Consider the following 14,284-nt stretch of genomic DNA (forward strand, 5'->3'; position numbering starts at 1 on the left):
ACCTTGAAAGGAAAGTATTATTCATGCCCTAAATGTCTGACTGTGCAGTAAAAAAAAAAAAAAAAGCCAAGTGAATGATAATATATAATTAGTATAAAATGCAAGAGAAACCTAAGAACTTTAACAATGAAAAATGTGCAGATTATCTGCTGTCTTGTATCCATGTGATGTATTTACAATACAACACACAGCAACAGCCACTTAGCTAAAGTCAATTAAAACAGTCACAGTAAAAAAAAAAATCAGGGCAAATGAAAATGTGACATTCACCAGTGTATCCTGCTCCATCACTCAACACCATGAAGCCGGACATGGGTACAGATCTTACCCTTACCTTCTCATCGAGGTCTTCCAGAGCTTTCTGGCATTCCTCCACCTGGGAGCTCATCTCAGCAGGCACGATGGTGTACATCTCAGAGTACTTGATCCGCAGCTTCTCCATGAGCCTCTCCAAGGTTTGCCTTCCTTCCTTAAGAATGCTCTGAAGCTCCTAAAAACATCGTGTCAAGAGTTTCGACACGTGCCCCCAGGACTTGGGAGAGAAAGCAAAACCAGCTTCCACCCCCGGCAGCACGATCTTATGATTTAGAAGAGTGAAGTCTGCATGACAAAACTTCACTCTTGATATGAGCTGAATAAAACTCAGAGAGTCCCGGCCTAGACAATGACGCCTTGCAATCTGTAAGAATTAAACTTGATCTCTCTCCATAGTGTCAGGCCATTGTCTGGGAAAGACATTACAACATCCTCCCGGCTTCTAAAGCAACTCTAGGACTTAACTGTAATGTCAGTGGCAGCCCTGGATCTGAAAAGTGACAAGTGACAAGTTCCCAAGATCGGATTTTTTTTTTGGTTAGTTGTTATTAACTTGTTGCAATTTTTACTTCTTCCGACATTATCATCACAATGACTTGAAGGCCACTAAGAGCAGTGTGCCAGGAGCAGAAGTGTCTGCTTTCATGTAATTAGATGGCCCAGCTCAGCTCGACTTCTTTCAAAAGGGAGGGGTCCAGTTCCAGGCAAAGAATGTAGGTTCCAGGAGATAAAAGAAACCTGAACAAATAGTCTATTGGTGGTGGCCAGAAACAAAATCTGATCTACGTTCTCCTGCAGTCATCATAAAGGAGAACCTCATTTGTTAGGGAAAGTTTCCCAAAGATCAAGTGGAAAACTACTTCTTGACTTGATTGTGGCTTTTTTGTTGTTGTTTGTGTTGTTTTTACAGTAGCTGCTCAGTTGCATCCTGTGTGTATTATAATGGGTTGAGTCATGGCTATGGAGAACGGTCAGCATCCAAAATAATTCTGTGATGTGTCACTGTTTTCCCAGTGCTCAGCAGGGAATAAATGAACAAGGGGCAAAGCAGAGGTCAAGGCTCATCAGGTGGAGGTGGGGTTTGGGGGTGAGTGTCGCCCTGTTTTATCTAGACTTTACCCGGGAGTAGAATAACGCCACAGAAGCAACTCCTGTGAGTGACAGTTAGGGGCCCAGCCTCAACGTGAATAACCCAAAGTTCCACTGAAGAACAACAACCAACACGCAGCTTGTAAATAACCTTCCAGAAGTCACTTGGGGCTGTTGACTTCGGGTGCAAATGGGAGAAGTGGTCACCCTGAAGGGCTTCCAGAAGACGAAGAAGCTGTATGCAGCCTTTCTCAGAGGATACTGAAGGGCAGGCTGAGGCCCCAGCGGGCGACCACACTTGAAACCCCAGTCAAATGAGACCACGTGCCCCAGGCTGGGCTCCACGCTAACGGCTCCTCCCCAGTCCCAAGCAGCATTTCCTGAGGGTCCTGCCCACACAGCCACTGCCCAGGAGCACGTGCTCGCCTCTGCCTCTGGTTATGCTCCCAGCCCAGGCACCTTGCAAACTCTGCTGCAAGGAATCTGCCCAAAGGATAGTGAGCCCTAGGAGCCTCAGGGAGCCAGCTGCTTCCTCACTCACCTCCAGCCGTCCCGCCTCTTCTGGGTGCTCCTGGGCCGACAGGTTTTGGAAGGAAGCTGCTGTCTGTTGAAACAAGCGCTTCAGGGCAATTATTTCCTTTGTGAAGGAGTGTCTGTCTTGGATCTCGGTCTGTACCAATTCCTGACTTTTTTGAGCTTTCTGAAAAAGCCTGAAATAGGATATTAAAATATAAGGAACACTCTTCATCTGCTCTTCTGCGGAATAGCTTTATTTCCACAATTAACCAAATGTCTGAGTAGCTCACAAAGGTGTTTTTCCCTAAGAAAGAGTTCCGGTGCTCGACGACTTACGTACCAAACACACACATCTCAAAGTCTTTCACTGAATCAGAACCCTCTTCAAAATATTCGTCCCTAAATACCATCTCCATATTTCCCATTCCAACTGTCCTGTCGACTTAAGTGCTCCTTATTTCTACGTGTAATCCTTGAGCTCTAATGAAAATGACTCCGAGGTGAGGCCGTCATGGACTCTGGGGTATATGACCCCACAGCTGACCCCAGAAGCTATGGAGGTAGCAAGTTATCAGAAGAGGGTTCCACAGTGCTGCGACATAGCTGTGAAGTTAACAACCTGTCGTGCTGGCTTCCCACACAGGTGCCAGTTCAAGTTCAGGCTGCTCCACTTCCAACCTAGTTCCCTGCTCATACACCAGGGAAAGCAGCAGAGGACGGCCCGAGTTCCTCAGCCCCTGCGGCCCGCACGAGGGACCTGTAAGTCGCTTTGGGCTCCCAACTCCAGTCGGATCAGTTCTAGAAATTGAGGCCATTTGGGGAGTGAAACAGCAGATGGAATATCTCAATCTCTCCCTCTTTGTAACTTGACTTTTTGTTTTTTAAGATTTATTTTATTTTTGTTGGATGGTCAGATATACAGAGAGGAGGAGAGACGGAGAGGAAGATCTTCCATCTGATGATTCACTCCCCAAGTGACCACAACAGCTGGTGCTGAGCCAATCCGGAGCCAGGAGTCAGGAACTTCTTCCAGGTCTCCCACACAGGTGCAGGGTCCGAAGACTTTGGGCCGTCCTTGACTGGTTTCCCAGGCCGCAAGCAGGGAGCTAGATGGGAAGTGGAGCTGCCGGGATTAGAACCGTTGCCCATATGGTATCCTGACGTGTTTAAGGCGAGGACCTTAACCACTATGCTATCGTGCCGGGCCCTGTAACTCTGACTTTAAACCAAACACACACGATATATATAATATATATTTATACATAAAGATGAGATTTTAACTGGGAAAAATTCTCCCTGAGATGTATCTGGAAAGCGTTCATGATACTGTAATAAGATATGTACCTGGTTTCAGCCATGGTTCTTGAGATGACTCTAAGTATGTTTATAAGTGCGTGTGCTAGAAAAATATTTTGGCCCAAGTTCTGACCAAAACCTTCTGAGATCTTGGTAACTTCCTGAGTGCTGGGGACACCTTTCACTCTAATGCGATGATGCTTGGTGGGCTCCTCCCAGTGAAGCCTCAGGAGGGGGCTGCTGGCTGGGGAACCAGCCATGGGACAAGAGGGCTGGAATTTTTCGTGTTCCCTTCCTGGCAAACTAACCCCCATTTCCATCTCCCGGGGAGTGGGGGGAGACTGAATGTTGAGTTAATCACCCATAGGCAGCACAAGGTTCAGAGCGTCCAGAGCATGTGGGGGACAGGCAACTCCCGCCCCGCTCCCCGATTCCAGTCCTGCACACCTCCTCCATCTGGCTGCTCATCTTCACCCTTTATTAAACCTTCCATCAGTTAACCAGTCCACATCCTGTCCTGAGTTCTGTGAGCAGCTCTGACAAAGCAATTGAACCTGCAGAGGGCGCTGGAGGAATCCCTGCCAGGCAGGAGTCAGAAGGAGCAGGATTTACCCACAGAAAGGAGCAGGAACCACCTCCTGGGAGGGAGGAGTGCTCTTGTCTGACAGCCCTGAAAACAAGGGTACTGTGCTATCTGTAGGTATGTAGTCACCTACGTGGGACACCCTAAAGGACCTCTTAAGATGTCACTGGCCACGTGCTCCTCAGTAGTGAGTCAGCAAACAAAAGGCGAAACCTGGTGGGCCAAATGATAAAAGCCACAGGAATAGACCTTGGGTTGTTCCTTTCTCTTTAAGAGGAACCCTTTCGCCACCTACTTTCAAAAACTTCTATCTGAGCCCGGTGCGATAGCATAGTGGTTAAGGTCCTCACCTTGAACGCACCGGGATCCCATATGGGCACCGGTTCTAATCCCAGCAGCTCCACTTCCCATCCAGTTCCCTACTTGTGGTCTGGGAAATCAGTCAAGGACAGCCCAAAGCCTTGGGAACCTGCACCCACGTGGGAGACCTAGAGAAGTTCCTGGCTCCTGGCTTTCGACTGGCACAGCACCGGCCGTTGTGGTCACTTGGGGAGCGAATCATCGGATGGAAGATCTTCCTGTCTATCTCTCCTCCTCTCTGTACATCAGCCTTTCCAATAAAAATAAATAAATCTTAAAAAAAATCCCCAGTTCTATCTTGGGGATGGTGCAGTGGCTCAACAGGCTAATCTTTCACCTGCAAGTGCCAGCATCCCAACCAGGTGTTGGTTCATGTCCCAGCTGCTTCACTTCCCATCCAGCTCCCTGCTTGTGGCCTGGGGAAGCAGTACAGGACGGCCCAAAGCCTTGGGGCCCTGCATCCATATGGGAGACCAAGAAAAAGCTCCTAGTTTCTGGCTTCAGATCAAGTCAGTTCTGGCCATCGCGGCCATTTAAGGAGCAAAACAACAGATGAAACATCTTTCTCTCTGTCTCTCTGAAAATCTGCAGTTGACAAAACAAATCTTAAAAAAAAAATTCTTCCTTGTTTCTGTTTTTTATTTTTCTCACTGCACCTTGCCCCTTCATCAACTACCTGGTTCATGCTGCACACGTGGCCATGGATCATATAACTGTTTTAAAATAGTACTTACTAACATAGCAGAACAAAAAGGATGTGTTGATAAATGACTCAGCAGAATACAAAAGAACACAAGCAGCATGATCCTAGTTCCTTTGCAGATGGAGTCCTAGCAAAGGGCCAGACATGGTGGCGCAGTGGATCGAGCTGCCACTTCAACATAAGCATCCATATCAGAATGCTGGTTCAAGTCCCGGTGTCTCCATTTCTTCTTTTTAAAAGTTCATCTTAAAAAAAAAAATTTATTTATTTTTATTTAAAAGGTTGAGTTGGAGAGAGATGAAGGGACAGAAAGAGACCTTTCCTCTGCTGGCTCATTCCCCAGATGGCCGTATCACCTGGAATTGGGCTGGTCCAAAGCTAGGAGCCAGGTGCTTCTTCCAGGTTTCCCACACAGATACAAAGTCCAAGAATTCGGGCCTGGGCCATCCTCTGCTGCTTTCCCAGGCACACTCACAGGGAGGTGGATCAGAAGGAGACTAGGCAGGACTTGAACCAGCACACACACGATTCAGGGACCTCAGCCAGGCAGAGGCTTCGCTTGCTATATCATTACACGGGCCTGTTTCTCCATTTCTCTCTCTCTCTCTTTTTAAAGATTTATTTTATTTTTTTTATTGGAAAGTCATATATACAGAGAGGAAGATCTTCCATCCATTGAATCACTCCCCAGGTGGTCGCAGCAGCTTGAGCTGAGCCGATCTGAAGCCAGGAGCCTGGAGCCTCTTCTGGGTCTCGCTTGTGGGTGCAGGGTCCCAAGGCTTTGGGCCACTCTCTGCTGCTTTCCCAGGCCACAAGTAGAGAGCATGATGGGAAGTGGGGCCACTAGGATTAGAACTGCAGCCCACATACGGGATCCCAGCACATGCAAGGCGAGGACTTCAGCCGCTAGGCTACTGTGCTAGGACCATGTTTCTGCACTTTTTTTAATTTTATTTTTTATAATAATTATTACATGGTTGATCAGAGTGGGAAGGATCGAGGTTTAGGGAAAATTGGTAGAATTCATTGCTTCCAAATTTGCTGTTTCTTCTTGTTGCGGAAGGGGAGATGTTTCTCCATTTCTAACCCAGCTTTCTAGGCAATGACGCCTGCAGAGTTGGGATACCCACCGCTCATATGGGAGACTCATCTGGACTTCCTGATTCTTGCCTTCAACCTGTCCCTTCCCTATTACTTTGGGCATTTTGGGAGAGAACCAGTGGATAGAAGATCTCTCGTTCATCCCTTCCTCTCTCTATAATTCTGGCTTTTGAATAACTCAATGAATCCTTTAAAAATAATCATAATAAAGAAAGGAAAAAATATGACTGACAATCACCATTGTTAGATGAAAGGTAATTTAAAAAAATTTTTTGACAGGCAGAGACAGACAATGAAAGCGCCAAAGGTGGGGTTTTGTATTACTTTTCATAATTTTTCACATTATCCAAAGCTCCTATAACAGATATGGATTGCCATATTTGAAAAAGAGGCGCCATGTAAGTGTTGGTTCGAGCATCAGCTCCTCCATTTCTTATCCAGCGCTCTGTTAATGCGTCTGGGAAAGTAGCCATGATGGCCCGTGTCCTTGGGCCGTGCCCCATGTGGGAGATGCCAGTGGGGTTCCTGGCTCCTGACTTTGGTCTCACCCAGCTCTGGCTGTTGTAGCCATTGGCAGGGTGAGCCAGTGGATAGAAGATGCCCCCTAGCCCCCATCAACTGTCTCTCCTGTCTCTTACTTTGCCTTTCAGATAAATCAAATACTACTAAAGAAATATATATGTATTGTAAAAAGAAAACAGCACACTTTTCTTTGAAATTTGAAAACTATTCAACTCCAGGAGCACATCAGGCTTTAAAAACATGTATTATGGGCCCAGCACGGTAACCTAGCAGCTGAAGTCCTTGCCTTGCATGCACTGGGATCCAATATGGGTGCCAATTCATGTCCTGGCAGCTCCAGTTCCCATCCAGCTCCCTGCTTATGGCCTGGGAAAGCAGCAGAGGATGGCCCAAAGCCTTGGGACCCTGCACCCACAAGCGAGACCTGGAAGAAGCTCCTGGCTCCTGGCTTCAGATCGGCTCAGCTCAAGCTGTTGCGACCACCTGGGGAGTGATTCAACGGATGGAAGATCTTCCTCTCTGTCTCTCTTCCTCTCTGTATATCTGACTTTCCAATAAAAATAAATAAAATCTTTTTTTAAATGTATTAAAACTATGGTTCATTTTCAAAATCTTTTGCAAAGAAATTCCATTTTCTCATGAGCTTTGTGAAGTACCTTAATGCCAGGAGGAAAAAGGTATGTTTTTAATTATAGTTACATGGTTTTATTTCTAGTTATTAATTATTATAGTTATTATTCGTTTCCATCCCTTTTCGTATGTCACGATGGGGGCTCCATCCAAGTCTCTAGTGTCATTTGCAGATATCATGTAACATTTTCCTATGTCCTAACTGTGGTATTTCTTGAAATCTGAACAGAACGGTTAAGCAGTTTTCTTAGCAGATTTCCTAGACCTTACGTGTTGCAGCGTTCTTGCATGGCCGTGATCTCTTGCAGGGCTGGGAAGGTCCCCAGGGCCCTGGGGCTCTCAGGGACAGTCTGGACACCCTTGAGGCGCTCCAGCAGCAGACTCAGGAGCAGCTGCTGCTTCTCCACCTGCTGCTTGTACCGGCACAGACTCTCCGACAGCTCAGAGAGCTCCTCCTGGGAGGCTGCCTCTCTTGTTCTGGAAACTTCTGGAAGTTCCTCTTGAAGATTATCCAAAATAATTGCTTCTCGCTCAATCTAATTCAATAAGCCAAGAGAGAAAGAGAAAATGAGCCAAATCAAACACTCTGTTCAGAGGATTCCTAATACCATCTACATCCTAATTCAAAATAACATTTGATCTCCAAGAACAAGGAATATGAAGGTATTTCAAAATGTACATGAACAATGCAAATATGAGTAATTGCCGAGAAAAAAAGTCAAGTTCTATATTAAGAGAGGGCTTTAAAAAGTTCATGGAAAATGGGCACTGTAAAAAAAAACAACACATGGGGCCCGGCGGCATGGCCTAGCGGCTAAAGTCCTCGCCTTGAAAGCCCCGGGATCCCATATGGGCGCCAGTTCTAATCCCGGCAGCTCCGCTTCCCATCCAGCTCCCTGCTTGTGGCCTGGGAAAGCAGTGGAGGACGGCCCAGAGCTGTGGGACCCTGCACCCGCGTGGGAGACCCGGAAGAGGTTCTGGGTTCCCGGCATCGGATCGGCGCGCACTGGCCCGTTGTAGCTCACTTGGGGAGTGAATCATCGGATGGAAGATCTTCCTCTCTGTCTCTCCTCCTCTGTGTCTATCTGGCTGTAATAAAAAAATGAATAAATCTTTAAAAAAAAAAAAAAAGAAAAAAGAAAAAAAACAACACATGTATTTTGATCTTCTTGCATCAAAACAAACTTATCTTTTATTTCCATTTCATCAGAAATGTTATAAAGAACCCTCATATTAGTTGTCTACTATCAGAATTTGATAGTGTGCAGTCATTGCTGATGTAGATCTGTGAGTATAATGAAATATTGCTACAGTGGGCTGGAATAGTTTCATAAATAATGATTTCTTCAGGTTTATTTCAATAAAGGAGTAAATCTCAGGAGATATGCATCAGATGGTGAACATCAACTCCACCAAATTGGGTAACTGCTACTTGTAAAACATTTTTTTTTAAGTCTTTTTTTTCTTTCACTTGTGATGCCTTTATGTTCAAATATTAGGTCCCACAGATCTGCATTATCCTGGCAACTACTAAAGTGAAAGCACCCTCAATTCCTGAATTAATTACACATTTGCCCATCATTGGTATGTGTAGCATACCATGACACCACATATCGGCACACTGAGAGCCCCATCAGCCCTGAACTCAGAACCAAGGCAGAGAGGAATAAAAAGGCTCAAGACACCGACTGGTCCCTGCTCCAATCCAGGGGTCCTCCCCTCGGAGAAACCCCTCCTCCATCCCATCCTGACCTCCAGCGATGGCTACTCCTGGCCTTCATTTTCCCACAGTGACACATCTCGTCATCCTGAAGTCATTGAACATTATGCTGGCCAACCATAGTTAGGGTGTTGTGCTGATGGAACTGGGAGCTAAGCCCTGGAGAGCTGATTCAGATATGCCAGAGGGTCGGAGATGAACCCTATGAAAATTCAAGAGCCTCAACACCAAGGAGCTTTCCACAGGCTACAAAGTCTTGGGCATGCCAGGGCTTCTCCTCTAAGGCAAAAATCAAGACGGTCAGTCTTGTAACGGTACTGCTGTGAGGGGACATGACACTGGACGGGCCTTCCTGCATTTCCAAGGCGGTGCATGCTCTCTCGGTGCATGCTATTCAGCTCTGATGATCCGCATACTGCCAGGGCTCAGCAAGCGCTGCGGCAAGGTTTGGGGCATGGGGAGAGGACCTGCAAGCTCACCTGCCACTCAAGCCACACGCACCAGTTGGGTCTCCAACTGCCAGCACGCATGAGTGCACCTGTAAGCTGGCCCTTCTCCAAGGGGATCAGTTATGGGATTTGTGCCTCTCATCACCTCAAAACTGCTCAAAACAGCAGTTGGCTTACAAAGTCTTGCTTCTCTAGCAGACAGCTACTTCAGCACCAATAACTGAGACTGGGTCCGCAAGGGTCTTTTGCATTCCCTGGCTGAAGAGTCAGGGTGAAAATAAACTAATTGCTATATTGATGTGGTTAGTTGCATATTTGGGGCTTCCAACATGTATTGGAGTTCAAAGAATTGTATCCATAATGCAGAACTTAACACCGTCTACGTAATACCTAATGCACTTTGGTTACACACGAGAGGCACTCACTTCTTGACTGACAAATTTCCAGCTCTGCTTCAGGCTTTCACTCCATGTCTCCCACGCTCTGGCAGCTTCCAGCAACCTCAGCCATTCCTCCCACAGAGCCGACAGAGCCCACTGCGCGAGGACACCGACCCTTCCTGTGCACCTGGGGCTCAGGTGCCTGATGACCTGGCGCAGCTTCACGAGGTCTTCCTTGACTGATTCAACGCTCGTTAACAAAACCTTCAGAAAGAGAAGAGAAAGAATGAGAAGGACATGATATGCTTTTTTAAAATCCTGAATAATGTATGACTTTAATCTCCCCAAAGCATCACGTGGCCTTTCTTGTCCTTTTGGAAGCCCATTTGGTCCAGATGAGAATTTCTTATGGATTACTCTTTATTCATGTATTAGAGACTATGGAAACTGTAACAAGTTTTGTGGTGAAGCAAATATTCTAGAAGTGTTCTTTATCATTTTAACTTAAGTCTCATATTTTATTAGGTAGTTTGCTTACATGATAGTTATTGTAGCTATCAAGAAAATACTTAGGCATTTTTTTTTGGAGGGGAGATTTGTTTTTTTGCAGGCTCACAGGTCTGATCACATTTTCATCCAAGCTCTAGCAAAATGTCAGTGTTTTAACAGAGAAAAATCAGCAAAAGCAATTGCTTAGGCGGAGGGTCTAAGTGGCTTCTGGAATTCAGAGTTCCCATAGTTGCCAAAGCGCTCAGTGGACAACCACGCCCTGTTAACACTTCAGGCGTGTCCTTGCAAACAGCATGAGAGAGGAAGAGCTGTAGACACATGGAACCAGACAGGATGCTGCCGGACGGCAGGGCCACCTGCAGACTCGGCAAGTGACACCTCTCAGAGCTGCCGCTTTATTCTTCACACCTCGGCCTGCGGTCTCAGGAATTTTCCTGGCTCTATATTCCAGAGCGCAAGCTTCTTGGGTAGGAACTGAACCGCGTTCTATGCCACCTCCACCTGCCCTGCTGTGTGTTGCTCCCACATGCCTGGGGATGTGGGAATACCAGTACCTTGCTCTGCTCCAGGCGCTCCAAGGCCGCTTTGTAAGACACTGGCAATGGGAAGATGGACTGCCCAAGCACTGTCCTCATTTTCCCGAGGTGAGCGCAAATTTTTTCTTTAATTTTCCCATAGTTCTTATAATTCTGGAGATACCTAATGAGACACAGTAGGGGAAAACAAGTAATACTCGTTTTAATTAAGATAAATTCTACTGGGGACCAGCACTGTGGCTCAATAGGCTAATCATTCTCTACCTTCAGGGGGCAGCATCCCATATGTATGCTGCTTCGTGTCTGGGCTGCTCAGCTTCTGACCCAGATCTCCCCCACCCCCACTTATGTCCTGGGAAAGCAGTGGAGGATGGCCATGTCCAAGTCCTTGGGTCTCCTGCAGCCACATGGGAGACTCAGACGAAGCTCCTGGCTTCTGGCTTCTGGTTAGTTCCACTCCAGTCATGGAGTCATTTGAGAAGTGAAACAATGGGTGGAAGATCTTTCCGTCTTTCCTCCTCTCTGTGAATCTTTCTAATAAAAATAAATAAATCTTCTACCAAAAAAAAAAAAAAAAAAGGAAAAATTCTACCTTCACAGAATGGGTTCGCCACACTTAATTTATATATTATTCAAAACTTACTTCTTGATATTTTTCTTCCTTTCCTCAATATATTTCAGTAAGTCTCTACAGATAAGTCATTCCCAGAGAGACTTGCATATGGCTTTAAATGCTAATTTTAATCAATAGGTAGGGCAGACCTCAAAACACCTAAATTGGAGACATTACTTTCAATGAAGTGAAACTCGCATTCTTGAACACTGCTTATGAGCCGTTGCCCGCAGTACCAGCGTTCCTCACTGGCGCTGGCTCAGTTCCTGGCTGCTCTACTTGCAGTGCAGCTCCCTGCCACCACGCATGGGAGAGCAGGACAGGATGGCGCAAGTCATTGTGTCCCCTCCCCCACAAGGAAGACCCGGACGAAGCTTCCAGTTCTGAGGTTTGGAGCAGTTGTGGTCCCACAGCGTTTGATAGCTTATCATGGATTTCCTTCACTTTTCTTTTTTTCCCTTTTCTAAATTATCTCCAAAGTGTGCATATTAACTATAAAGAGCCCTCTTCAGGGGACCCACCTTTCCAGCTTTGCCTCTGCTTCTCTGGCTGCCTCCTGCAGGGCCGACTTCTTAGAAACCAAATCTTGCAAGGTGCCCTGCACCTGCAGGTTGGCCTGGGGGCTGCAGACTGCTCCCAGCCTGGCGGCGAGGCCCTGGATGTCTGCCAGGGTATATTCCAGCTCCTCCTGCTTGTGGCGAAGCATGGCCAGGGATTCTTCCGGATTATCCAGGTCAGCTGTCTGGGAGGCCTGGATGGTTCCAAGGGAGGCGATGAGCCCTGCTGCCCTGGTGACGGCTTCATTGTAGCATATGACATTTTCATAAGCCTCATTCAACAGATTCTGTGGAATAGATTAAATGCTATGAACAGATTGTCAGGACACTGGGGACTTTGTCATTCATGTTTTTTTTAAAAAGATTCATTCATTCATTTGAAAGATATCAGCAGGAGCTGACCCTAGTACTCGGGTTCCTGTGGTCCCCATGAGAATCAGAGATCAAGTTCAAGGCTCCTGGCTTTAGCCTGGCCCAGTCCAGGTTCTTGGAGGCATCTGGGGAAAGCACCAAGAGGCAGTTCTCACTCCGTCTGTTTTTCTTCCCACATTTCAAATGAATAAAAACAAGTCAAATTGAAAAAGAATGAATAGCTTCTTTCTGCACAAATAAAGACTGTTTCCAAATTCTTAGAGAAACCTAAAATAAATTCGAGACAACCCTCCATGAATCATGTTTACTGCTATGTGGTCCTCTTCTGAAACTCCTGTACTAGACTGATGGAGAAATCAAACGGTACACACACACTGCATATACAAGATGAGTGTGTGTCATTTGCAACAATACGGATGGATCTGGGGGGTCTTTAGGCGAATTAAGTCAGGCACAGACAGGAAAGTACCACGATGTGTCTTTTGTGGAGTCTAAAATACAGCCAAACTCACTGGCATTAGCAATATAATATTGGTTACCAGGGACTTGGGAGGGAAGCAGGGAGAGATAAAATGGTGAAAGGTTGATTGATGGGTCCAGGGTTATAGCCAGATAGGCATAAATAGGTCTGGGGTTAGTTTTTACAGTAGGGGAATTGTAGATAATATATTCTGTAGTTCTCTATTTAAAAAAAAAAACTTCAAAGGGAGAGGGAAAAAAAAACACCTGAAAAATCTAACACATTCCACATATTTGAAATACATTATCTAATAACAACTTTGAATTAGGGAAGTGGATAATTGCCCTATTCTATAATAATAATGTGACAACTCCTTGCACAAGGCATTGCTACATACACTGCAGCGGTAGGTGTTTGAGCAGTTAAGATGCCCACATCCCACACTGCACTGCTTTGCTCCTGATGACGGAGACCCTAGGAATGGCCGGTGCTAGCACAGGTAGAAGGGTCCCCGCCCATTCATATAGGAGACTCAGGATTTAGTCTGCAGCCCTTGGCATCAGCTTAACCAAACCCTGGCTGCTGCAGGCACTTGAGGGGAATAAACCATCTTTGTCTCTCACCTCTGTCTTTCAAATAAATTAAAACTTTCAAAAGGATACAGTCTGAATTCTAGCAATGCCGAGAATACTGGCCTTGCTATCAGGAGGAAAGGACAGTAGTCACTTCCAACAGAGGCTAGCAAGTGACTGCAACTACTGAACTCTGCTAGTGACAACAAAAGCAGCCAAGCCAACACACATGGGCATACCTGTATTCCAATCAATCAGTATAAAATCAAAAATTGTGGGGTGAACATTATAGCATCGTGGGTTAAGCAGCTAGCTGGGATGTCCGCATGCTACATGGGTGTCTCCTTCAAGCCCCAGCTACTCTGCCCCTCCATCCAGCTTCCTGCTAATGCACCCGGAAGCCAGTAATGATAGCCCAGCTCCTTGTGTCTTGGTCACTCGTGCTGAAGAGCTATATGGAACCTCTCACTCCAACCTGTCCCAACCCTGGATGTTACAGCCATGTGGAGAATGAATCATCACATGGAGGGTCAATCTTTTCTCTGTATCTTTTTGTCACTCTGCATTTCAAATTAAAAAAACAAAACGAAACAACAACAAAAATACATCTTTAGAAAAATCAGGCATCTTGGCAGCGTCTGAGCCAAGGGCTTTAATCTGACACTTCCTGTTCTAGAGTCAAACAACTTTGTGTTTGAATTCCGCTTCTGTTATGGTGGCAAGGCCCTGAGAAATTCTTCATGCTTCTGAGCTTCAATTTATTTCAAGTGGGATTAATAAGAGAACTCGTCTCACCAAAGTTGCTATGAAGATGAAAAACACAGTGTTTCGCACAGGGCTTAACACATTCTACGTTTTAAAACACAAATATCCATTGGTGTTCTTTTCTCTATACCATATAAATACTTCAAAAAGCTCCTGGGAAAATGGAATCAAAAGGTAAGTTTGTTTTTGGTGCAAGTTTAAAAAAATTCAGCACAGTTTTTAATAATGTGCATTT

The 14,284-nt window shown here is 45.9% G+C and overlaps 1 protein-coding gene across 3 annotated transcripts in view; it reads right to left on the minus strand.

Moving 5' to 3' along the window:
- SYNE2 (spectrin repeat containing nuclear envelope protein 2) overlaps positions 1-14,284 on the minus strand; it is a 324,116-nt gene that overhangs the window by 139,308 nt on the left and 170,524 nt on the right. For all 3 annotated transcript variants that reach the window (XM_058655531.1, XM_058655529.1, XM_058655528.1), the window contains 6 exons: positions 11,845-12,167; positions 10,729-10,873; positions 9,710-9,928; positions 7,386-7,651; positions 1,946-2,114; positions 335-490 (listed from right to left, as the gene is read on the minus strand). In XM_058655531.1, the coding sequence (XP_058511514.1) occupies positions 335-490; positions 1,946-2,114; positions 7,386-7,651; positions 9,710-9,928; positions 10,729-10,873; positions 11,845-12,167 (1,278 nt within the window). The remainder of the gene's footprint in view (positions 1-334; positions 491-1,945; positions 2,115-7,385; positions 7,652-9,709; positions 9,929-10,728; positions 10,874-11,844; positions 12,168-14,284) is intronic.

The sequence above is a fragment of the Ochotona princeps genome, chromosome 26 (assembly GCF_030435755.1).
Source record: "Ochotona princeps isolate mOchPri1 chromosome 26, mOchPri1.hap1, whole genome shotgun sequence".
NCBI lineage: Eukaryota > Metazoa > Chordata > Mammalia > Lagomorpha > Ochotonidae > Ochotona > Ochotona princeps.